The sequence below is a fragment of the Eptesicus fuscus genome, chromosome 5 (genome assembly GCF_027574615.1).
Source record: "Eptesicus fuscus isolate TK198812 chromosome 5, DD_ASM_mEF_20220401, whole genome shotgun sequence".
Taxonomy (NCBI): Eukaryota; Metazoa; Chordata; class Mammalia; order Chiroptera; family Vespertilionidae; genus Eptesicus; species Eptesicus fuscus.
In genome coordinates this window covers 78,451,755-78,478,395 of record NC_072477.1, presented here as the reverse complement: position 1 = coordinate 78,478,395, position 26,641 = coordinate 78,451,755, and the positions used below count along the sequence as shown (strand labels likewise).

The following is a 26,641-nucleotide window of genomic DNA, read 5'->3' as shown; positions in this document are numbered from 1 at the left end:
GTCAGGACTCAGGGGGGCTTGAGGGTGAGCGAGGCGGCGGTGCCAGCACAGGACCTGGGAGAAGGTAGCGCTTTCTACACTGCCCAGGCCACATGGACTACAGCAGTACCCGCCCAGGTGGGCAGGGTGTTTCTGCTGTTTTGTTTTGGTCTGGCCTCCACCCCGTCAGCCACAGACCTGTGCCTGCACTGAGACTGAATGGTTTGATGGCCCTACTTTTTGGTGGACAGTGGATGCACTCCCAGAGACTGGCAGTTAGACTCTGGCGGCTTCTGAGTCCCTTACGGGGAGAGCCCGGCCCTAGGTCAAGAACAGACTCAGGCGTCCTCGGCCTGGAGGCCTCCTTGGGCTAGGGGCCGCCACAGTTTGAAGGCTAGCCATGACCCCAATCCTGGCAGGGGTCTCCTCTGGGGTGCTGGCAGGCCTGGGCTAGGGCTGCAGGCGGTTTAGAGGCTGGTCACTCCCCCGATCCTGGTGGGGATCTCCTCTGGGGTGTTGGCAGGCCTGGGTTAGGGTCACTGGCGGTTTGGAGGCCGGTCACGCCCCCGATCCTGGTGGGGGTCTCCTCTGGGGTGCTGGCAGGCCTGGGCTAATGGCCACCCTGGTTTAGAGACTGGTCAAGCCCCCGATCCTGGCGGGGGTCTCCTCTGGGGCGCTGGCAGGCCTGGGCTCTGGCGCCGCAAAGGGAGAGGTTCCTGAACCTGCTTCCCACACACCCAGGCTAGGATACATCTTGTAGGAGGTGGCTTCAATGCCGGGGGTCGGTGATCAGGTCCTCCGGAGCCTCGCTTTCTGGGCTGCAGTCCCACGTCTCCCAGTGCCCCAGCCTCGGATGCGCCCATGCAGTTGCCCCCACCACCAGCCACCTCAGCGCAGGCCACAGCAGCTGAAGCCAGCCTCTTGGAAGCCAGGCCTCCACACCCACCACCTCTAGTAGCTCTCTGCTGCTCCCTTGCTGTGCCCTGTCCTCTGGGGTGGGGGAGTGCTCCCAGCCTAGAGGTCCTCCCTCCCTCCGCAGCCTGGCTTGGGAAGCTGGCCTCGTGCTGGGGCTACTATGCCAGCATGCCCACTCAGCTACTATGGGTGCAACACGGGCCCCACGGAGTCCAACCTGGAGAACGTGGACCCCAGCTCTGCATCCGGCTGCTGCAGATGGCCTCGGTGGTCAACTACCACCTGCTCCTTCCACTGGCCCCATTGTTCCCTCTCAGCACCAGCCATTTAGGCCAGGGTGGCGATCGCCCAGGGACCCCTGCCCTGGGAGCGGCTGGCTGGGCCCGGCCACACACACACTCCCCCCCCTCCCCCCCCCCCGTCGTGATGGGCCCCGGGACCCCCAGGAGGCGCCTGGCTGGGCGTGGCCACGCCCCCCGGGTCGTGATCCAGCCCTGGACCCCCGGGAGGCGCCTGGCTGGGTCCAGCCACAACCCTCCCGGGTCGCAATCCGCCCCGGGACCCCCGGGAGGTGCCTGGCTGGGCCCGGCCATGCCCCCCCGGGTCGCGATCCGCCCCGGCCCCGGGGTGGCCTTAGCCCCCGGGACCCCCGGGAGCAGCTGGCTGGCCCGGCCACGCCCCTCTAGGGTTGCCATCGCTCCCGGGACCCCAGGAACTAAGAGGATTTGGTGCCGCCATCCTGGTTTTCTCAATGGCCAGATGGGCCACCCGGAGTCCCGCCCCCAGCCTCTCACAGGCCCAATCATGGGCATAGCGGAGGTGCGGTCAATTTGCATGTTTCTCTATTATAATGTAGGATGGGCTAATTTTGACAGTTGATAGATTGTGTAGGGTTTTGTGATTGTAAATGTGATAGGTTGGCCTGGAAATTTCCTTTCTTATTCTGTTGGTTGTATTAAGGTTATGCCAGCATTATAAAATGAGATTGTGTCCCTTATTTTTCTCTTTAGTGCAAGTTTTGTAGCAGAAAAGCAAAGCCATCTAGGTCAGTTCATTATGTGGAAAACTATTAATTGCTGATGCCACTTCTTTGATAGTTCTAGTGTTACCTAAATTTGCAGTGATGTTTCTATTTTGTCTAAATTTTAAATATATTAGTGTAAGTTTTCTTATAATATTCTTGGATTATCTTTTAATAGTCTGCAGCATTTATAAAAAGATATTCCCTTTTAAGTTCCTCATAATAAATATTTGCACCTTCTCTCTTTTTTTCTTGATTAGAGTCTCCAGATATTTGTCAATTTTATTAGTCTTTTCAAATAATTAATCTTTGCTTTATTAAACCTCTGTTGTGTGATTGCTTGTTTCATTAACTTCTTCTACCTCTTATTACTTCTTCCTCCTACTTCATTGCTAGCATAGTAAATCCTCCTGCCACAGCTCCGCTGGTAAAAGGCTCTCAGAGGCCCAGCGGGTCACTGCAATACCTGAGTTCTGGGTGGACTCTGAAAGGCTGGCTGGGATGCTCCAGATCTTCTGCTTTGTTCACAAATGGCTCCAGTGTTGCTTCCTGGTACAGAGGAACTTACCAACAGGGGAATATCTACAACTACGAGATGTCATACCAAGACTCAGAGACAGATGGGGATGTGACACAAGCATCCTTAGGTGTGAATTAGATTTTTCCAAACACAGTACTTTGATACATCTGCCCTGGACTGAGAAATAGACAGAAAGACCCACCAGTTTTACAGTCATATACCAGAGGTTCTGATAAATGTTTCAGCAGCATCCCTCTTACCTACCACAAACGAAACTATTGGCCATATCCGGTGCAAACATGGTAAGGAAGTGCACACCCTGAGTGAGGTGGGAAGGAAAAGAACCTATTCACACCAGAAGGCTGAGGTGTGACCTTTAGGCCTTGTGGGAACTAATTGCTTTGGGTGGGGAGAATGGCCTTAGTGGGCAAAGTTCCTGGGGCAATAAAGATCCTCAGGTGGGGAGTGGGGGCGGGGGTTGATTCAAGGTCACCTCAGAGGCAACATCACAACTCAGAATATGGCTCCATTTCAGCTGTCACCTACCAAGTACAGTCAATACCAATTTATTTTGGGGGGAGGGCTCTCTATTGTTATACTTATCCCAGTTTGGTGAGGATGAGCACTCTGTCTTCACCCAAGCTCACTTCTCCACACCCCTTTCACTATAGTCCTCTCTCCACTCATCACCCTAGATATGTACCCACTCCAGGGTTTTACTGAATTATCCCCAACCTTGCTCTTTGTTGTGGGCTGGGCCATAGGAAAAATTCATGGGTATTCTAGTGGATGCCAAAAGTGTGGAAATCTCATAGATGTGCATCTGTCCTATAGAATTTTTCTCTCCTCATCCCTGCCCTCTCACTTCCACCCTTACTACTACAGGGGCCAAATGGAAGCATAATCTTCTCCACTCCAACACATAACCCAGGTTCTCCTTCACTGACAGGTCTCTCCCTCAAAGCTGTTTTTGATGTCAGGTAAACACTCCAGAAATTCTGAATCCCTAATAGGAATGTAGAGGTAACTCCTAACTGAGGAAGGAATCTCTTCGCAACAACAGAGTGGAGTCTCATGGAGCGATCAAATCAGTCAAGTTCTGGCCTATTATTATACCTGTAGGTTCTGATTTTAGGCATAACTTGAGAATGACCAGGTTCAAGGAAATTGACTTATAGCAAGAGCCTCAAATGCCATGTGTAAGTCTGGGAATGTCATGTCATTGTGACATTGTCATTTCCTACAAGGAATGGCCCTGCCCACTTGTAACAAGCACTAGATGTCATTTCGTGAGAGGCTATGGCCCAAGGGGATTGATTGCCCATCATGGGCCAGGCATGACATTCTGCTGCATGTTGGGGAAGAACGTCAGGGAATAAAAGATAAGAGCAAAGGGAATACATGATCCAAATGAACTTTCCCATCACAATATGGTAGCCTCTGAGATACCTTCCTCTTCTAAGAGAACAATAGTCCCACATTAGATATAGAGACAGTAACATTTATTTTTCAATATCCCTTTAATTTTCCTTAAGATTCCTGGAACAGTATAATAAATGATGATGTTGGGAGAGGAACAAGATGGCGGCATAGTTAAACACCTGAACTTGCTGCCTCCCACAACCACTTCAAAACTACAACTAAAAGACAAAATGGGTATCATCCAGAACCACAGGAAGGCTTGCTGAGTGGAAATTATACAACTAGAAGGAAGAGAAAAGCACACTGAGACTGAGAGGATGTGCGGAGGTGCAGAAGTGAAGTGCAGAAGTATGGAGGCGCGCTCAGAAAAGGGCTGGCAACTGGGTATGCTATTGTCTTTTTTAATCGGCAGGGAGATATAGCTCCTGACTTCTCTGAACTCTAGTTCCGGGCGAGACTCTGGGGACCTAGACTCATACAGGGAGAAACTGGACTGTCTGGCATTGGGCCAAAAGAAGAGGGCGACTTTCTCTCAGAGGTGTTTGCAGCGATCATTGTTCCTGGACAGTGCCATGGAACACAGAGACTTGAAAACCTCTTTGGGGCAGGGCTAATGGTCAGCCATTGCTGTTTGCTCCATCCTGGTGATTCTCTGAATCCCCACCCCACCCAATTTACAACCCACCCAAGCTGTGCACAGAGGCTTTTGCATATGAATGGACTGGCCTTTTACAATCTAAAACCTAACGAACTGCAGCTGGGTCAGAGACCCCAGAGCCTCCATAAGAAGGCCTAAGGCTGGACAGCAGCTTGCATTGCTTCACAGCTGGGCCTCATTTGGGCACCTCCAAACCCCAAACAAAGAGGAGGAATCTGAAGATCCTTCTGCAACTCCTACTGGGTGGCCTCAGGCAATGGCTGACTTTGCACTTCCTTGGAGATCCAAGAGCCAGTGTACCCAGTGGTCAGAGTGAGACCATCCAGATTACAACTCTTCACATCCATAAGAGACACACTCAGGAGGAAGACTTAGTGAGCACCAAAGCCCCACTGAAGCAAGTCTTGCCCCATAAGGGTATCTCCAGCACAGAAGTTCTCCCATCATAGACCCAACTGATCCTCACAGACAATTGGCCTGGAGGTCAATTCCTCCCAGTGATACCAACAACAATCAAGGTTTAACTACAACAAGACTGTGCACACGGCCCACAAAGGGGTGCACCAAGAGTGTCCACATCAGGTAACTGGGGAGGCTGAGCCACTGGGCCCTATAGAACACCTAGCACACAAAGCCACGCAATCAACACAGGAAAGCAGCCAAAATGAAGAGAAAAAGAAACAGGTCACAAATGAAAGAAATTGAGGAAAGCAAACTACTGGATATAGAATTCAAAACCACAGTTATAAGGTTACTCAAGAACCTTCTAGAAACCTCTGAGAAATTTAGTAAGACTCTCAAGGATATGAAAAAGGACCAACTAGAAATTAAGCATACACTAACTGAAATAAAGAATAATATACAGAGATCCAACAGAAGACTAGAGGACCCCAACTTGTTTGGTGGTGATGAACTCCTTTAGCTTTTTCTTATCTGTGAAGCTCTTTATTTAACCTTCAATTCTAAATGATAGCTTTGCTGGGTAGAGTAATCTTGGTTGTAGGTTCTTGCTATTCATCACCTTGAATATTTCTTGCCACTCCCTTCTGTCCTACATAGTTTCTGTTGAGAAATCAGCTGACAATCATATGGATATAGAGTTCAAAACCACAGTTATAAGGTTTCAAGGAAAGAAAAAAAGAATCCAAAAATATGAAGATAGTGCAAGGAGTCTCTGAGACAACTTCAAGTGTACCAACATCTGAATTATGGGGGTGCCAAAAGAAAATAGAGAGCAAGATATTGAAAACCTATATGAAGAAATAATGACAGAAAACTTCCCCTACCTGGTGAAAGTAATAGACTTACAAGTCCAGGAAGCTCAGAGAATCCCAAACAAAAGGAATCCAAAGAGGACCACACCAAGACACATCATAATTAAAATGTCAAGGGCAAAATACAAAGAGAGAATATTAAAAGCCACAGGAGAAAAACCATTAGTTGCCTACAAGGGAGCACCCATATGATTGTCAGCTGATTTCTCAACAGAAATTATGCAGGCCAGAAGGGAGTGGCAAGAAATATTAAAAGTGATGAATAGCAAGAACCTACAACCAGGATTACTCTACCCAGGAAAACTATCATTTAGAATTGAAGGTCAGATAAGGAACTTCACAGATAAGAAAAAGCTAAAGGAGTTCATCACCCCCAAACAAGTATTATATGAATGCTGAAGGGTATTCTTTAAGAAAAGGAAGAAGAAAATAATAAAAGTAAAAATTATGGACAACAAATACATATCTATTAACAAGTGAATCTAAAAACCAAGTGAATAAAAAATCTGATGAACAGAATAATCTGGTGAATGTAATAAGATCAGGGACATAGAAAGGGAGTGTACTGACAATTCTCAGGGGGAAGGAGGTGTGGGGGGGTACAAGAAGAGACTGGACAAAAATGGTACACCTATGGTTGAGGACAGTGGGGAGGGGGTAATAGAGCAGAGGGTGGGGTGGGAGAACTCCGCTATGGGGGCAGGGGAAAGAGGAACAACTGTAATATCTGAACAATAAAGATTTGTTTTTTAAAAAAATTATGATGTTTATAGAGGTGTGGATAAGATCACACTATGGAACCACATCCCTGCATTCTAATCACTGTCCCCCTCCAATCTAATGAGCTGAGTGATATACAGCAAGCCCCCTACCTTCTAGGGGTCTTAGATTTCTCATTTGTGACATGAAAGAAATATTAATAACTAACTCAAAGGGTTAAGAGACAATCTACAGTCAGAGATCAATAAATATTAGCCAGCATTTAAGATGTTAGATATTATTTTTTCATTTGTACTAAACATATCTTATTTTATCTGATTACTCATATCTTATTTTCCAGACATAAGTTTATTAATAATTTATACTGAGACACAGATTCTTAAAATTACAAATTCAGATGAATTTTACCATTTCTTAGTTTGATTCAACTTTGATCACATCTAGAATGAAATTTAGTCTCTGCAGTGAGGCTTTTCCCAGGTGGGGTTTTTTCTTAGGAAGGTACCTGTTTCACACTCTTTTCCACGTGTCTGCCACCTCAGTAAGCTTTCCCTATTAATTCATATTTCTAATTCTGGATTTTGGAGAACTTTCACACATGACCTTGGCTATTTGACTAACCACTGATGTTAAAAAAAAAAAAGTTTCCCTAAACTCCCCACCCTTTCATTTTCAGCCTAATCGGCATAGCTATGTTCAAGATCGAACTCTTGAAAACCCAATGAAAATATTGAGGGACACAGGAATGAGGATGGTGAGAAAGGTCAACATTTCTCCAAAGAAGATACACAAATGACCAGCAAACCCTGGGAATGATGCTAAATCTCATTAGTTATTAATAATATGTAAACCAAAACCACAATGAGATACCATTCCATACCCACTAAGATGGATATCATAAATAATAATAACAATAATAATAACTATGTTGGTGAGATGTAAAGAAATGGAAGTATTTGTACGTTGCTGGTGGGAATGTAATATGGTACAACAAACAATTTAGTGATTCCTCAAAAACTTAAACCTAGGATTACCATAAGACCCAATAATTCTATTTCTAGGTATATAGCCAAGAGAAATGAAAACATATCCTCAACACTGAAGTTTTTACACAAATATTTATAGCAGCATTAGTCACTACAGCCAAAAGGTGGAAACAACCCAAATGTCTATTTAAGATATAGAGATAAATTAGGACAGGCACACACCACACACACACACACACACACACACACACGGAATAGTATTCAGCCACAAAAAAATATTGGTATGTGCTACGATGGGATGAACTTCAAAATCATTATGCTAAGCAAAAGAAGCCAAACACAACAGCTCACATATTCCATGATTCCTTTCATATGAAATATACAGAATATGCAAATCCATCAGAGACAGGAATGAGACAAGTAGTTACCAAAAGCCAGGGTTGGGTATTGCTGGGAGAGGGAGAATCACTTTAACGGAGCAAAGTGATTAAGTACCCATTAATAGTGGTTATATACAACTTAATGGGTGTGATGAAATGTTATTCTGGGGTCATGAGAAAGCTTTGAAATTACAGAGAGGAGGTGATTGCACAACATTTTGAATACACTAAATGCCACTGAATTATACACTTTAAAATAATTAATGTTATGTTATGTGAATTTCACCTGAATATTTAATAAATGTTATAACATAATCTTATATTTAATATAATTCTTTTTATTTTTTAAAATGCTGATAAAAATGCTGATATACATGATAGTAAAATATGTTAGTTCATACCTCAATACAGTAAAGATGATTATCAATGAACAATCTGAAATCATGTCATTTTAATTGTTTTCTCTATGATTAAATTGTTTTTAAAATTTCCCATTAATTTCAAAACTTAATTGCATGTTAAAAGTTTTAATAACTAGGAACAGAGGCTACAGTCGCATTGAATAAGATTTTTAAGAACACAGGGAAATTCTTACATCATAGTTTTAAGTGAAGACTAAAAAAAGTGGTATTGTATATAAAATATATATAACATTGTATACATACATGTTGTATATATAGCATGATCCCAAGTACTTAAAATGCACTTCTTATGGTTACATTGTGTTGGGGCTTTGGGCAAATGGGTGACATTTTTCTTTTCTACTTTCCAAATTTTCCTTTTTTAAAAATCAAAGTATCGCTTTATTAAATGAGTCGTTTTATACAATATGAACATCAATCCTATATAATAAAAAAGAAACATGTAAATTGACCGTACCTCTGCTACACTCACCAGCCAATCAGGAGTGAGTATGCAAATTAACCCAACAAAGATGATGGGCTAATTTGCATACACAGGCACCGAGCAGCCAGGGTCCTGGGAACATCCTCGGGACCCAGGCCACTCCTAGCCTGTAGGCCCACGTGTAGGCCCTGAGCGGCTGGGGTCCCAGAACTCCCCCCGGCCACTCTGGGCCTACCGGCGCCTGTGCCAAGCGGATGTTCCCACCCCATGGCTGCTTGCGCATGCACCGGTACCAAGTGGTGGCCCAGCTCCATGACCCCCAGCCCAGCGCCCACAACAGGGGGCTGCCGGTCTGGGAGGTATGCCCCCTGCGGGGGCGGCCACCACACAGCCCAGGTCCACATGCCCCCCAGCCTGGCACCCAAAACGCGGGGCTGGCTGCCAGCCTCAGAGGCATGCCCCGCCCCCTAGGTGGCGGGGACATGCCCCTAGCCCAGTGGACACTACGCACGGGGTCCTCTGCACATGAGCTGCAGAAGAAACACATTTTATTTTCTTTTAAATATATTTTATTGATTTTTTTACAGTGAAGAGGGGAGAGGGATAGACAGTCAGAAACATCAATGAGAGAGAAACATCGATCAGCTGCCTCCTGCACACTACCCACTGCGGATGTGCTCCCAACCAAGGTACATGCCCTTAACAGGAATCAAACCTGGGACCCTTTAGTCTGCAGGCCGAAGCTCTATCCATTGAGCCACACCCGTTCGAGCGTAAACACCTTTTCTGACAGCTCATTGGCTAAGCTCCCTGTACGCTGCCACTTGCAGTGCTCTTGGTAGTTTGGGTTATAAGGACTGCTCCCGCCATGAAGACAGAAGAGAAACAGTCCAGAGATGGAAGATGCTGATGATGCCTTGCCATACTAGCAGTCAGCAGCTGTGCATCACTGCAGGTTGCCCAGGACCAAACCAGAGAGGGCCAGACCTGCATTACCACCATTTGTCCACCATCCAGAACTGAAATATCATTGCTGACATGTACACATAAAGAACTGTTTGACATTGAAATTGGGACTCAAAAGAACTGTTGGCCCAGAAACTCACTACAGACTGATTCATTTGCCTCTCAGCATAACCATTATTGCTTGTCTCATTTTTGGTTCTTATAAGTGTATTTCTAGTAGCACATGATCTCACTCATCTAGGGGAAATAATGAACAACATAAACTGATGAACAAAAACAGACCCGGAAACAGGGAAGCATCGATCCAACTGCCTAACCTCAGAAAAAAGGTAGGGGAGAGTGGGGGCAAGGGAGAGAGATCAACGAAAGGACTTGTATGAATGCATATAAGCCTAACCAGTGGTCACAGACAACAGGGGGGTGGGGTCATGCATTGGGAGGGGTTTGGGATGGGATTGGGGGGATGAGGACAAATATGTGATACCTCAATCAATAAAGAAATTAAAAAAAAAAAAAGAATCCAAGAAGGTAATCTAGGGTTTTTCCAACATACTCCTAGAGAATAAAACAAAGGTCCACTACTGGAGGGGCTAAGAAATGTCATATCCTGCTCTAGCCAGTTTTGCTCAGTGGATACAGCCTCGACCTGCCGAACGCAGGGTCCGAGTTCGATTCTGATCAAGGGCATGTACCTAGGTTACAGGCTCCTCCCTGGACGGGGCCCAGGTCAGGGCTCATGCAGGAGGCAACCAATCAATGTGTCCCTCTCACATTGATGTTTCTCTCTGTCTCTCCCTCTCTCTTCCACACTCTCTAAAAATCAATGGAAACATATCCTCAGGTGAGGATAAGAAAGAAAGAAAGAAAGAAAGAAAGAAAGAAGAAAGAAAGAAAGAAAGAAAGAAAGAAAGAAAGGCCATATCCTATGAAAGACACATCTTAAAAATGCCTAAAGAAAGTTGTCATTTTTTCATGGTGAAGGGACTGGAGTCTGTGTTGTGGAAAACACCTTGTTGGCTGCAGTGGCTGACAGTGGCTGCAGCAGCAGGGTGATGGAGTTGGCGCCTTCCCCTGATCAGCCCAGTCACCTCCTGCAGAGGGAGGCCTGACTGCAATGGGACATCCCCTGAGGGCTCCCGGTCTATGAGAGAGGGGGCAGGCTGGGCTGAGAGAACCCCCTCCCCCAGTGCATGAAATTTGTGCAACGGGTCCCAAGTAGAATTATAATTGTAAAAAAAAAAAAATTATAACCAGAATGGACTGATTTTCAGATTTCAATTTAGAGTCAACTGTACATCTACACAGAACTGTCTTTGCATGAAACCCAAAAGATCACAGCATAAAATGAGTGATCCTGTAGCCCCTGTATTTTTGCTCATAAACAGTTTTTTAGAAAAGCAGCTTCAGCTTTTCACCAAAGGTCTCAGAGAGTAGAAGCAGACGATTCAGTCTCAGCAGAAAAATGCCAAAACAGGAGCTGGACAAAAGAAGAAACAAGGACATGACCAGAGGCTGCTGCCAAAGCTTCCTTAATAGACACCTGCGCTCTCTGCAGGACCAAAGGCCAGTTTTCTTAATGAGCATATTGACCACTGTCATCAGAAAGGTTCTTTATTTTGTAAAGGTCTACTGCGAGGCAGGCCGACTTAAACAAGGAGAGGTTTGGAATGTAGGTGATATGACAAGGAAGATGTTTACACTGAAATTATGAATTTTGATACATAATATTCCTCATAGAAAAATTGTAAGAAAACAGAAAACGTAAAGGTGGACATTTTAATTGCCAGACTCTAACCACTTAGAGAAGCTTAGTCAATCTTTGTACAGAAATGGACAAACACCATTTAGAAGCAACAGTGTAGTGAGCTCATCAGCACAATTGGCTTAGCAGGTGTGACCTATTATGCGCCAAGCCTGCTCTAGCAGAAGTGTGGCTGTGCACAGAGCACAGAGGACACTGAAAGGACAATTATTGGTCTTTGGTTGACAAGCACGCTTTCTCACTTCACTCGACATCAACAATTTAGTAACCTGAACTTCCTTTGGGGAAACTGCTCTTTCCAGTCCTGGTTCATGTGGTTTGGGTGGGACTGAACCCAGCCAACCCAAAGTAAGGATGACCCTAGGCTAAGCCAATCAGTGGGTTCAACTACAAGGGCCACAGTGATTCCTTACTCTAGGCCAATGCATGTCAAGGACAGACTTTGGTTAAAAATGTTGACAAGACTGATGGATTCTATCACTGAGCATTTGTAAATAAAACCCCTCGGAAGGACACTGTGATGATGAATGGGTTGCTATGTCGGTTTAGTAGATGGTGGTGACACTCTGTGCCTCCCCTGTGCATCACTCTACCATGGCCCTTCCCACTCAGTACTCTGCTCCCTGATGTTTCTGTCTCCCCCATCAGATGGTCAGCTCTTTCTAAAGCAGCGGTTTTCAAACAGTGCCCCACAAGAACTTTTAAAACATCAATAACAGACTATTTAGTCAGGAGCACTAACCTATTTTCCCTTAGATCAGCAAATAAAAAGATGCCAACAGCCTTGCTGGCGTGACTCAGTGCTGAGTGCCGACCTATGAACCAGAAGGTCATGGCTCGATTACTGGTCAGGGCACATGCCCAGGTTGCAAGCTCAGTCCCTAGTGTGGGGCCTGCAAGAGGCAGCTGATCAAAGATTCTCTCTCTTCATTAATGTTTCATTTCTCTCTCCCTTTTCCTTCCTCTCTGAAATCAATAAAAAATATATATTTAGAAAATGACAACAGCCAACACAAAAGTTATCTGGTATGAATGCCATGTCTTGCCCTATAAACAAATGGGTCATATAATAGAGTTGTATTTTATTGGTCACATTGCATATGGTTGTGTGTGAATAGTTAATTTTTGGTACCAGAAATTCTCATATACAAGGATAGGCACCTGATATTTTTTTAAGTCACTTTGGAGCAAAAAGGGTACTTAATTACTTTTTATAAATAAATCAAAAGTATAACTATTTTCTGTGAGATCTGCAAAAAATATATATTTATTGTGCCACAGGATTTTAGTAATTAGTTCATGTGCTATGAAATGAAAAAAGATGAAAATTGCTGCTATAAAGGAAAGAGACATCTCCACTATGTTTTGCCATTGGACAGAGAAGGACCCAAACAGACAAAAGCAAAATAAATTACCCTGATGGACTTAGTTGCATGGAGATGAGGCACTGAGGGTTCTCTCACTGAGGACTCAGATTTCTGGGCTCCAGTATCTCTTCTGGTCCATACCACATGCCACAGGCCCCAACTTGTACCCTTGGGTTCCTGAACAGGGCTGGAGTCTGCTCTGAGTCATCAGCTGTGGGTACTGATGTGGTCACTGCATACTTCTCACACAATCACCCAGACAGAGACCATCATCAGGCAGGAGGTGTGGGGATGGAGATGCTTAATAAAAAGCCTTCCGGGATGAAGCACTATAAAACCAGAGAGGGACTCAGGTCACAGAGCGCACCCACACCTCCTTCCTCTTCTGGGCGCTAACGGAGAGCACAGAGAAACAGCAGCAGCTCCGACCTGAGCAGCCTTCCTGGGAAGATGCAGCCACCCCTGCTCCTGCTCCTGCTGGCCTTTTTCCTACTCCCCGGAGCGGAGGCAGGTGAGTGACCATCCCCACCCTCACAGGCCCCACCCATCCCACAGTGGGCACAGACCTGCTGGCCTTCTGCACATCCCTGATCCAGCTCTCCAACAGGAATGCTCTGAACCCCAGCTCCCATCCCATCTCAGACCCAAACATATGATGCTGGTTGAGCCACAGGCAGAAAAGACAGGGCAGAAGCCTATTCTCAAGAAAAGCTGGGGGGTGCAATGCCCTCCTCTGGCCCTACCTGTGCCACGTGGAGAGTAGAACTTCCTAGAAGTACATGGCAGAGGCTGGGAAACTGCAGAGGGCAGACAGTCCTGGCTTCCATGTCTGTGATGAGACAGGTGCTGTCCTCAGGGTCGGCTTAGGAGAGAAGCCCAGAGCTCAGCAGACCCCACAGTTGGTGTCACCGTCCCCAGAAGACTGCTTCTTCTGCTCCATCTCAGTCCCTTTCTCCAGCTCGGCTTTTATTCCCAGGCCTTTAGCAGGTCCACTTCTTAAAGGATGAGCCAGTGAGACTGGAAACCCCAAACTTCTCTGCTTTCCAGAATCCCACAGCACTGGCCTTACACACCCTCCTTCAGAGGTCCATTGGGAGCCATCCCTCCAAGCACCCAACAAACACTTACATAGCACATGTCACCATCTAGATCACTAAACTTAAGTCCTGGACACTGCAAAGTGCACTACCCTGGACATCACAGCACCACAGGGACCTCAGAAGCTCACCCAACACCAAGGGAAGTCAGGAAAGGAATTTCCAGGCCTTCTCTGTTCCTAAGACCTGTATTCTCACCTGCAACTATGTGGCAGGAAAAGTCACAGACCCAGCTTGTTGCTGTTCCCTTTCCCAGAGGAGACAGTTGAGTCTCCCCATCCCCGGACTCCCTCCCAGCTCTAACCCACCCTAGGCTCCCGAGTGCCCAACACATGAGTCATCAAGCCAATGCCAGCCTGGTGCACTCAAGGGGTGGTTCAGGACTGGGGGGAGGGGTGAAGAGGGCACCACAAAAATACAATAAGGTTTTCCTACAGGTGAGATCATCGGGGGACATGAAGCCAAGCCCCACTCCCGACCCTACATGGCCTACCTTAACATTACAAAGGAGAAGGGGAATTCCAGGTGTGGCGGTGTCCTTGTGGGAGACAACTTTGTTCTGACAGCTGCTCACTGCAATGGAAGGTGAGAGGCTGCAGCCAGGCTACACCTCTGAGACCCCTACAGGGACCCTGTCCTTCATCCCAGGTGCTGCAGTTCAGGGCAGATCCTCAGGTCCTGGAAACTCAAGTCCATGAGACCTCATTAGAGGAGCCCTCTGAGAGCATAACGGAGCAATGAGAGCCTGAGAAATAGGACAGGTAAGCTTTGGGCTCAGAGGGTCAGAGGTGAAAGCAAGGAAAACAATTGAGAAGAGAACAACCACACTGGCCAAAAAAAACAGCTGTGGACCATGAACACATGCATTAGGGTCAAAATGCAAATGCAAGTAATTTCCTGACATTTCCTGAGGGCAATAGAGAGCTCCCTATCCCTGACCTCAGTGTGGCTGAGAAGCAGAATCACCAAGTCCCTGGCCCCTATGCCCTGCACCAGCTGTCACCTGCCTTTCATAGTCCCTGGGATGTATCTCTTATGACTCTACCTCCCACCCAAACTCACCCACTCTGTTCTCTGTGCAGGTCAATCAGAGTCACCCTGGGGGCCCACAACATCAAAAAGGGGGAGAAGACCCAGCAGATCATCCCAATGAAAATAGCCATCCCCCACCCAGACTTTAATAAGAGGGACCGCTGCAATGACATCATGTTACTGCAGGTAGGAAACCTCCTGCTGCTCTTGCAGTTCTGAGATCTCATTGTTTCTCTTCTGACTGTGACCTGTCCCTTTCATTCCTCCCATTCCAGTCACCTGATTAGTCTCAGAAACTGGGGTGTCTCATCATGGTCTCCAGGCCCAGATGCACTGGCTGACCTGGGCTCCCTTGTCTCTTTCCCATCAGCTGGAGAGAAACATCAAGCAAACTGATGCTGTGAAGCCCCTCCTACTGCCCAGGGGCAAGGACCTGCCAAGTCCAGGAGATAACTGCACTGTGGCTGGCTGGGGGCGGGTCACAATGAATGGCCCTTTATCAGACACTCTGCAGGAGGTAGAGCTGACCCTGCAGAAGGATTTGAAGTGTGAAAGGCGCTTTAACCATTACAACAAGAACATTCAACTGTGTGTGGGGAACCGAAAAGAAAATAAGGCTTCCTTTAAGGTGATACTGAACATCTGCCTAGCTTGGCTATGGGAAGAGGGATGTTGGATACAGACTGGGACCTGAGGAAGGGGGGTGGAGTGGGAATCCTTCACCCTCTAGGCTATGATCTTTCTCCCCAAGAGGAAAGGAGGGGAGCTGCCAGAGCTGGGAGGAATAGGCCCTCTGAGAGGCTACAAGGGCCTATGGTCACTCTAAACATGGTGCTTCTCCAGACGGTGAATTTGCAATACTGGCCCACACCGGGACACTGCAGTTAGATAACTATTCCCTGGGTGCGCAGTAGTTATACCTGGTGGCTCCTTCTCCATATTAAGTGTCAGCCCCACCTGCCTGCTCTCGGGTCCTTACACAGTAGACTGCAGTCACAGCCCCTCAGCACCTTCACACCCAGAAAATCAGGGATCTGGGGGATCAGGGGGAGCCGCCACCTGAGGTGAAGTGAAGCAGTGACAATGTCCAGGCTGAGGGGACCACAGTGACCTGCCTGTCTGCTTATCTCCAAGGTGGAAACCATGCAAGGCAGCCTTCTCTGAGAGGGGCTTGGGGGTGAGGGGTCGAGGGCAGGGCCCGGAGAAGTGACTCAGTTCTTCCCTCTCTATGTCCACAGGGGGACTCCGGGGGACCTTTCCTGTGTAAAAATGAGATCCAGGGCATTGTCTCCTATGGAAACAAGGATGGGAAACCACCACAAATCTACACCAAAGTCACCAGTTTCCTTCCCTGGATAAAGAAAACCATGAAAAAACTCCAACTGCAGGACCCAGACTATCTTCTCTGGAGCTAATTCAGGATCACACTGTGGGGAGGGAGGTGGTGCCAGCAACTGAATAAATGTCTCTCAGCTGATGGGAAGAGCTGGATTGTTGTTTATTCTTTGACCCTCATTCACAGGCACCAGCTCTGTGCTCAGAAGGCCAATAGCACATTTCTTCTCTGTTCTACTTCCTCCTCTTCCACTCCCCACCCCTCCCCCCACCCCCAAACCTTATGCAAAGCTGTTACCAGCTCCTTCTTGGCCACATCTGCACCTACAGGGCCTGCCCTTCTGCCAGAGCAGAGAGGAGCACCATTAGGAGAAAACATGAATCTCTCAGGTTCTGGGCTCAGTGTGAAGGTCTAGCACCGTGGGTACTGGGCTCCAAGCAGGTACAGCCTGGGCTGAAGCTCAGGAGGCCCCACCACACTGGGGAGAGGAGGGCCTTCCTGAGCAGGACATTGTTCTCCCACAACCAGGGTGTGGCAGGTTTTGGGGGATTGGGGACTGGTGAGGAGAAATGGCGGTATAGGAGGGAGGCAAGTTCTGAGAAGCTCCTCATTCCCTCCTGGGCTGAATTTCTCTCCCTCCCCTTTTCTGCCCTCCTCTGAGCTCAGGGCCTAGCTTGGCCTTCAGTCTCCAGGCTTCCCCTTTTTCTCATGCCTGCTGACCACTGAGCATCCTCAGAGTCCACCAACCCCTGCTCCCCACAGACCACATTGATCTGAGCTCCTTGCTCCCCCATATCCCTCCCACCTAGGACACCCAGAGACCAGGTTCCAGCAGCGCCTGGTCACTGAGTTGCCACCCAGCTTATGCCCTGGCACAGGGTGACCGGGGGACCAGGCCTGCGCTGGCCCCCTGTAGGGCTCTGGAGGACAAGGCGGCAGGGTGTCTGCAGAACACCTGGCCCCATCTCTCACTGGGCAGAGACAGCTCCACCCTCACATGCAGCCCAGTGTCCCCACCATGTGCTCAGATTCCATGGACTGCTGGTCACTCAGGAGTCTTACTGCCCTGCAGCCTGTTGCTCACTGCTGGCCTCAAGGCTCAGGATGCAGGGAGTGAGGTCACAAGGGCTCTACCTGCCTTTTGAGTTAGAAAGTCACTTGAAGAGTTGAGTTTGGAATATCTTTCTCCTCAGACATCAGTCCTTATCTGTATTGGGTTCAAAATCATTCAGACTCTCAGATAACATAAACATCAGCCCAATTAGAGGAAACATAGACCTTGATAGAAGCAAGAACAAGATCCTGAGCAGGAAGAACTATGAGTAGGCCAAGAGGAACCTAAGAACAATGCTCACCTGTTTGACCAGGGAGGTTAGGATAGAGTGGCTCCAAGCCTTAGGAATCACCAGATATCAGCAGAAGGTCAAGACATCCAACAGGCTTTCAGTGAGTTAAGAAAAGAACAATTTTCTGGGGAAGGAAGATGGCTGCCAACGGGAAGGCAGACTGCAAGATGGTGTGTGAGTGGGAGAACGAAGGGACAGTGTGTGGACCCACGGGGAGTGTTTGTGAGTTGAGGGACAGCTATACTCCAGGTGGGGTTCACTGAACAGGGTTCCCCTGACCAGGCAGCCTCCATTGCTGCTGGGATCCCTCCCGGAGTAACCGGCTCTGACGCAGAGACACGCCATCTTGAAGGGGAGAGTGGATGTTTTGGGAAGCCTGAAATGCCCGGGAATATACAACAACTGCACCCACCGAATAGCTGCGAACCCGGGAACACTGGTCCCAAGTGGTGTGAGCATGCGGATTCAGAGGAGCTCTACACCCCCTCACAAAAAGGACAGATTTTGCCTGGGATAAGGTGAGGTCTGTGGTCAGGGCAAGAGAAGGAAATACACATGTGAGAGCTGGAGGATCCCGGGAAGTCTCTACCCAGAAAAGTCCATGGCTGTGGGGGCTGGCGAGATCTACGAATGTGGAAGGGGATCATCAAGGCTGCTAACAGAAGGGAACTCTAAAAAGCAACCCATAGCTGAACTGGGGGCAAAAGACCAGCCTAAAAATTAAAACAGTCTGCGGGCTGCTTAGACGCAAGGGGTAAAAAGACTGCAAAGACTTGCGCCACAACATTGAGTTCACACACTCACTCTGGCTCTTTTTCCTTTTCTTTCTTTTTTTTTTTTTTTTCATCTTTAAATCCTATTTTTGATTACTAAACCCAATACATAGGCTCACCCTATTGGGGACACTCTAAGAGACTGCAGGGGATAATTGTTTTCATGGAACATGGGGATCAGAGAGGGGAATAAAGATCAGAGAACCAGCTCTGGGGCAGCCCATCCCCCCAAACCGGTATTAAGCACCACAAGGAAAACAAAATCTAAACACTAGCTAAAGAGGACCTATACACCTGGAGGTCAGTCCAGAAACACTGCCACCCAGGGGTTGAAGCACAAATTGACTCTTGTGTAAACACAAATAAAGGAGTAAAAGAAACAAAGTACTGACTGCTTGAAAATCAGGATCCTGGCCTACAACACTGAGGAGCAGTGGAACACAGGGACCTTCAATACTGTCCTGACTAGGAAACAGGCGGGACAAAAAGAACAGTAGAGGAAGTGAATGACCTTCACTACTGAACATTTTTATATTTATTTTTATTTCATCTTTTCTTAAAAAACTATTTTTTTTCTTTTTTCCTCACCTGATTTTACCTTTTTAATTATAACATTTTTATTTTTTAATCAGTATTATTACTACTATTATTTTACCTTTTTTTAAAGAGTTTCATTTTAATGTCTCTATTTTATTTTGGGATTAGTGTTCTATATCCTATTTTCATCATTCCTTTAGCATCACTTTACTCTATCTCAACTTTACCTTTATGCCAACACTCTCTTCCTCACTTTTTCCCTTTTATTGTGCTTCTTTAGATTTTCCCTATTCCTCTTTTTACCCCCTGTTAAAATTTCACCTTACTTATATATCTAATTTCCAACCCCACTGTGCTAAGTCCATACACACCTCTCTCTTCTCTTTTTCACTATTGAACTTTTTTTCTCTCTGTCCTTTGTTGGTGTTTGCTTAATTATTGATTATATTGTTTTTTTATACTTGTTTGTGAGATTGTTTTGCTTTTTCTTTCTATTTTTTTGTTCTGTTTTGTTTTGTTTTTGTTTGTTTCTTATATCTGTTTTCCCTCACCTCGTTTGATATTAGTTGTTGTCTGTAGTATGCATTAATTTCTAGGTATTAATTTCTGTTATTTGTTGGAATTAGTGGCTGTTCTATTGGAGTTTTCTCCCCATATAAATAGTTCTTTCCCATCTTCTTTTTTTTTTCTCTTTCTTTTCTCTCTTACTTTTTTTTTCTTTTTCCCAATTTCATTTTTGCACTCTTTTTTTTCATTTTTTTTCTCATTTCATTTCTTTCTTATCCCCTAATTCTCTTTTCTCTGGTGGTCACTTTTATTTGGAGTTATTAGTATTATCAATACATTTGTATTCAGTGTCTTGTGTGTTATGCCTTGTTGTGTTGTATTTTGTGACTTTAAAACAATGCAGGAGAGAGAGAACTACATAACCAGACACCCAGAGAAGACAGATAATTGGGAGACAAAGAAACAGCCCACATATGAAAGAAAAGCATGCATCACCAGAAAAGGAAGTAAACAAAATGGAAGCAAGTAACCTGTCAGAGAAAGAATTCAGAGTAATGGTCATAAGGTGGATAAAAATAATGAAAAACAAATTCAACAATATCTGTATGAAGTCAGAGGAAATGAAGAAGAACCAAGAAGAAATGAAAAATGACATCGCTACTATAGAAAAAAACTCAATAGAAAGCATCAACAGAGGTCTAGAAGAAGCAGAGGACCACATCAGTGAGTTAGAAGACAAGTAGTAAAAACTACCCAAGCAGAGCAGCTTCTAGAAAAAATAATTAAAAAGCAAAAGGTGAGCCTAAGGGAACTTTGGGACAACATGAAACAAAACAACATCCGCATAATAAGGGTGCCAGAATGAGAGGAACCTGAGCAAGGAATAGAAAACTTGTTTGAAGAAATAATGACAGAAAACTTCCCTGATATAGAAAAGAAAAAACTCACACAAATCCAAGCTCACAAAGTCCCAAACAAAATGAACCCCAAAATACTGATGCCAAGGCACATTATAATTAAATTGTGAAACACCAATAACAAAGTAAGAATCTTAAAAGCATCTAGAGAGAAACAGAAATTTACCTACAAATGATCCCCCATTGGAGTAGTGACTGATTTCTCAATAGAAACATACCAGACAACAAGGCAATGGAATGAAATATACAAAGTCATGCAAAGGAAGGGTCTGAATCCAAGAACACTGTCCCCAGCAAAACTATCAATCAAAATTGAAGGAGAAATCAGGAGCTTCACAGACAAAATGGACTAAGGGAATTTATTACCACCAAACCAGCAATGCAAGAAATGCTAAAGGGTCTGCTGTAAAAAAAAAAAAAAAAAAGAAAGAAAAAGAAAAGTAAAAGAAAAAAAAAAGAAATAGAAAGAGAAGAAGGAACACAAGGGTAAAAAATAAAAATTGCAACAAACAAGTACCTAGCAATAATAACTTTAAATGTAAATGGATTAAATGCCCCAATCAAAAGACATAGGATAACTGAGTAGATAAGAAAACATGACCCATATATATGCTCTCTACAGGAAACCCACCTCAGAAAAAAAGATGCAAACAGACTGAGGGTGAAGGGATGGAAAAAGGTTTTTCAGGCAAATGAAACAGAATTGGGCAAAGGCCATTTAGAAGCAACGATCCTTCACTGTGCAGTGAGCTCACCAGCACAATTGGCTTAGCAGGTGGGAGCCTATTATGTGCCAAGCCTGCTCTAGCAGAAGTGTGGCTGTGCACAGAGCACAGAGGAACTGAAAGGACAATTATCGGTCTTTGGTTGACAAGCATGCTTTCTCACTTCACTCGATATCAACAATTTAATAACCTGAACTTCCTTGGGGAAACAGCTCTTTCCAGTCCTGGTTCATGTGGTTTGGGTGGGACTGAACCCAGCCAACCCAAAGTAAGGATGACCCTAGGCTAAGGCAATCAGTGGGTTCAATTACAAGGGCCACAGTGATTCCTTACTCTAGGCCAATGCATGTCAAGGACAGACTTTGGTTAAAAATGTTGACAAGACAGATGGATTCTATCACTGAGCATTTGTAAATAAAACCCCTCGGGAAGACACTGTGATGATGAATGGGTTGCTATGTCGGTTTAGTAGATGGTGGTGACACTCTGTGCCTCCCCTGTGCATCACTCTACCATGGCCCTTCCCACTCAGTACTCTGCTCCCTGATGTTTCTGTCTCCCCCATCAGATGGTCAGCTCTTTCTAAAGAAGCGGTTTTCAACCAGTGCCCCACAAGAACTTTTAAAACATCAATACCAGACTATTTAGTCAGGAGCACTAGCCTATTTTCCCTTAGGTCAGCAAATAAAAAGATGCCAACAGCCTTGCTGGCATGACTCAGTGGTGAGTGCCGACCTATGAACCAGAAGATCATGGCTCGATTACTGGTCAGGGCACATGCACAGGTTGCAAGCTCAGTCCCTAGTGTGGGGCCTGCAAGAGGCAGCTGATCAAAGATTATCTCTCTTCGTGGATGTTTCATTTCTCTCTCCCTTTTCCTTCCTCTCAGAAATCAATAAAAAATACATATATTTAAAAAATGACAACAGCCAACACAAAAGTTATCTGGTATGAATTCCATGTCTTGCCCTATAAACATATGGGTCATATATAGAGTTGTGTTTTATTGGTCACATTGCATAATATGGTTATGTGTGATTAGTTAATTTTTGGTACCAGAAATTCTTATATACAAGGATAAGCACCTGATATTTTTTAAGTCACTTTGGAGCAAAAAGGGTACTTAATTACTTTTAATTAATCAATCAAAAGTATAACTATTTTTTGAGAGATCTGCAAATATATATATATATTGTGTGCCACAGGATTTTAGTAATTAGTTCCTGTGCCATGAGATGAAAAACGTTGAACATCGCTGCCCTAAAGGAAGGAGACACAGCTCCACTATGTTTGGCCATTGGACAGAGAAAGGCCTAAACAGACACAAGCAGAAGAAATTACCCTGATGGACTTAGTTGCATGGAGATGAGGCACTGGGGGTTCTCCCACTGGGGACTCAGGTTTCTGGTCTCCAGTACCTCCACTGGTCAACACCATATGCCACAGTCCCCACCTGCACACCTGCCTTTCTATTTAGGGCTGGAGTCTGCACAGGTGTCTTCTCTGAGTCATCAGCTGTGGTCACTGCATACTTCTCACACAACCACCCAGAGATCATCATGAGGCAGGAGGCGTGGGGGTGGAGATGGTCCATAGAAAGCTTTCTGGGACGAAGCACTATAAAACCAGAGAGGGACTCAGGTCACAGAGAATATCCACACGTCCTTCCTCTTCTGGGCGCTAACGGAGAGCACAGAGAAACAGCAGCAGCTCCGACCTGAGCAGCCTTCCTGGGAAGATGCAGCCACCCCTGCTCCTGCTCCTGCTGGTCTTTATCCTATTCCCTTCAACAGAAGCAGTTGTGACCACGCCCACCCTCACAGGCCCCACCCATCCCACAGTGGGCACAGACCTGCTGGCCCTTCTGCACATCCCTGATCCAGCTCTCCACCAGGAATGCTCTGAACCCAAGCTCCCATCCCATCTCAGACCCAAACATATGATACTGGATGAGCCACAGGCAGAAAATACAGGGCAGAAGCCTATTCTCAAGAAAAGCTGGGGGGTTCAATGCCCTCCACAGGCCCAACCTGTGCCACGTGGAGAGTGGAACTGTCCTAGAAGTGCATGGCAGAGGCTGAGAAACTGCAGATGGCAGACAGTCCTAGCTTGCATGCCTGTGATGAGACAGGTGCTGTCCTCAGGGTCGGCTTAGGAGAGAAGCCCAGAGCTCAGCAGACCCCACAGTTGGTGGTGTCACCATCCTCAGAAGACTGCTTCCTCTGCTCCATCTCAGTCCCTTTCTCCAGCTCGGCTTTTATTCCCAGGCCTTTAGCAGGTCCACTCCTTAAAGGATGAGCCAGTGAGATTGGAAACCCCAAACTTCTCTGCTTTCCAGAATCCCACAGCACTGGCCTTACCAACCCTCCTCTGGAGGCCCATTGGGAGCCATCCCTCCAAGCAGCCAACAAACACTTACATGGCACCTCCCACATGTCACCATCTAGATCACTAAACTTAAGTCCTGGACACTGCAAAGTGCACTGCCCTGGACATCACATCACCACAGGGGCCTCAGAAGCTCACCCAACACCAAGGGAAGTCAGGAAAGGAAATTCCAGGCCTTCCCTGTTCCTAAGACCTGTATTCTCACCTGCAACTATGTGACAGGCAAAGTCACAGACCCAGCTTGTTGCTATTCCCTTTTCAAGAAGAGAAAGCTAAGGCCCGTCACTACCTAAACCCAGCCCTATGCCACCCTAGGCTCCCAAGTGCCCAGCCACATGAGTCATCAATCCAATGCCAGCCTGGTGCACTCGTGGGGTGGTGAGAGGCAGGGGGGTGCCACAAAAGTACAACAGGATTTTTCTACAGGTGAGATCATTAGGGGACATGAAGCCAAGCCCCACTCCCGACCCTACATGGCCTACCTTAACTTTACAAATGAGGAGGGGGAATTCATGTGTGGCAGTGTCCTTGTGGGAGACAACTTTGTTCTGACAGCTGCTCACTGCAATGGAAGGTGAGAGGCTGCAGCCAGGCTACACCTCTGAGACCCCTACAGGGATCCCATACTTCATCCCAGGAGCTGCAGTTCAGGGCAGATCCTCAGGCTCCTGGAAACTCAAGTCCATGAGAACTCATCAGAGGAGCCCTCTGTGATCATGACAGAGCAAGGAGAGCCTGAGAAATAGGACAGCTAAGCTTTGGACTCAGAGGGTCAGAGGTGAAAGCAAGGAACACAATTGAGAAGAGAACAACCACAATAGCCAAAAAAAGCTGCTGTGGACCATGAACACATGCATTAGGGTCAAAATGCAAATGCAAGTAATTTCCTGACATTTCCTGAGGGCAATAGAGAGCTCCCTATCCCTGACCTCAGTGTGGCTGAGAAGCAGAATCACCGAGTCCCTGGCCCCTATGCCCTGCACCAGCTGTGACCTGCCTTTCATAGTCCCTGGGATGTATCTCCTGTGACTCTACCTCCCCCCCGCCAAACTCACCCACTCTGTTCTCTGTGCAGGTCAATCAGAGTCACCCTGGGGGCCCAGAACATCAAAAAGAAGGAAAAGACCTGGCAGAAAATCCCAGTGAAAATAACCATCCCCCACCCAGACTATAATAAGATGAAAATCTCCAATAACATCATGTTACTGCAGGTAGGAAACCTCCTGCTGTTCTTGCAGTTCTGAGATCTTATTGTTTCTCTTCTGACTGTGACCTGTCCCTTTCACTCCTCCCATTCCAGTCACCTGATTAGTCCCAGTAACTCAGGTGTCCCATCATGGTCTCCAGGCCCAGAGGCACTGGCTGACCTGGGCTCCCTTGCCTCTTCCCCATCAGCTGGAGAGAAACATCAAGCAAACTGATGCAGTGAAGCTCCTCTGACTGCTCAGGGGCAAGGACCTGCTGAATCCAGGGGAGAAGTGCACTGTGGCTGGCTGGGGGCGGGTCACAAGCAGCAGCCCATACTCACACACGCTGCAGGAGGTAGAGCCGACCCTGCAGAATGATTGGAAGTGTGAAAGGCACTTTAAAGTTTACAACAGGACCGTTCAACTGTGTGTGGGGAACCGAAAAGAAAATAAGGCTTCCTTTAAGGTGATACTGAACATCTGCCTAGCTTGGCTATGGGAAGAGGGATGTTTGGATACAGACTGGGATCTGAGAAAGGAGGGGAATTCACCCTCTAGGCTATGATCTTTCTCCCCAAGAGGAAAAGAGGGGAGCCGCCAGAGCTGGGAGGAATAGGCCCTCTGAGAGGCTACAAGGGCCTATGGTCACTCTAAACATGGTGCTCTGCAAGTAATTTCATGACATTACTTGCTAGGAAACAGCAAATAGATAATTACAACCTGGGTGTGCAGTACTTATACCTGGTGGCTTCCAAGGTAATGGGCTCCTCCTTGGTTAATGGGCTCCTTCTCCATGCTAAGTGTCAGCCCCACCCGCCTGCTCTCGGGTCCTTACACAGTAGACTGCAGCCACAGCCCCGCAGCACCTTCATAGACAGAGGATCTGGGACTTGGGGGAGCAGAGAGAGCTGCCACATGAGGTGAAGTGAAGCAGTGACAATCTCCAGGCTGAAGGGACCTGCCTGTCGCTTATCTCCAAGATGGAAACCGTGCAAGGCAGCCTTCTCTGAGAGGGGCTTGCGGGGGAGAGATCGAGGGCATGGCCAGAAGAAGTGACTCAGTTCTTCCCTATCTCTGTCCACAGGGGGACTCCGAGGGACCACTTCTGTGTAAAAATGAGATCCAGGGCATTGTCTCCTATGGACACAATGATGGGACACCATCACGAGTCTTCACCAAAGTCGCCAGTTTCTTTCCCTGGATAAAGGAAACCATGAAAAACCTCCAAAGGCAGGACCCAGACTATCTTCTCTGGAGGTAACCCAGGATCACACTGCCGGGAGGGCGATGGTGCCAGCAACTGAATAAATGTCTCTCAGCTGATGGGAAGAGCTAGTTTGTTGTTTATTCTTTGACCCTCATTCACAGGCACCAGCTCTGTGTTCAGAAGGCCAATAGCCCAATTTTTCTCTGTTCTACTTCCTCCTCTTCCCCTTCCCTCCATCACCACCATCCCCACCACAACCGAACCGCTTGCAAAGCTGTTACCAGCTCCTTCTTGGCCACACCTGCACCTGCAGGGCCCACCCTTCTGCCAGAGCAGAGAGGAGCACCATTAAGAGAAAACATGAATCTCTCAGGTGCTACTTCTTCTTCTGTGTTACGTGCTGAGAGGAAAGAACTAGCACCGGGGGTACTGGGCACCAAGCAGACACAGCCTGGGCTGAAGCTCAGGAGGCCCCACACACTGGGGAGAGGAGTGCCTTCCTGAGCAGGACATTGTTCTGCCACAACCAGGGAGTGGCAGGTTTTGGGGGCCTGAGAGCTGGTGAGGAGAGACAGCTGTGGAGGAGACAGTGAAGCCCTTAGAAGCTCCTCATTCCCTCCTGGGTTGAATTTCTCGCCCTCCCTTTTCTGCCCTCCTCTGAGCTCAGGGCCTAGCTTGGCCTCCAGTCTCCTGGCTGCTCGTTTTTCTCATCCCTGCTGAACACTGAGCATCCTCAGAGTCCACCAACCCTGCACCCCACAGACCACACAGGT

The 26,641-nt window shown here is 46.8% G+C and overlaps 1 protein-coding gene and 1 pseudogene across 1 annotated transcript; both read left to right on the top strand.

Moving 5' to 3' along the window:
* The first annotated feature begins 13,213 nt into the window (after positions 1 to 13,213).
* LOC129147060 (granzyme H-like) lies at positions 13,214 to 16,404 on the top strand. Its single transcript, XM_054715609.1, has 5 exons — positions 13,214 to 13,327; positions 14,351 to 14,498; positions 14,996 to 15,131; positions 15,316 to 15,573; positions 16,184 to 16,404. The coding sequence occupies exons 1-5, from the start codon at positions 13,267 to 13,269 to the stop codon at positions 16,358 to 16,360; spliced, it is 780 nt and encodes a 259-aa protein (XP_054571584.1). The 5' UTR covers positions 13,214 to 13,266; the 3' UTR covers positions 16,361 to 16,404.
* Positions 16,405 to 22,803: 6,399 nt separating this feature from the next.
* LOC103304942 (granzyme B(G,H)-like) lies at positions 22,804 to 25,922 on the top strand (annotated as a pseudogene).
* Positions 25,923 to 26,641: the final 719 nt, after the last annotated feature.

Bases quoted from the DNA above. Each gene is read 5' to 3' on its own strand.
- LOC129147060 (XM_054715609.1), top strand. From the start codon at position 13,267: ATGCAGCCACCCCTGCTCCTGCTCCTGCTGGCCTTTTTCCTACTCCCC. The intron at 14,499-14,995 runs GTGAGAGGCTGC...TTCTCTGTGCAG, and splicing joins GCTGCTCACTGCAATGGAAG to GTCAATCAGAGTCACCCTGG. The intron at 15,574-16,183 runs GTGATACTGAAC...CTATGTCCACAG, and splicing joins AAAATAAGGCTTCCTTTAAG to GGGGACTCCGGGGGACCTTT.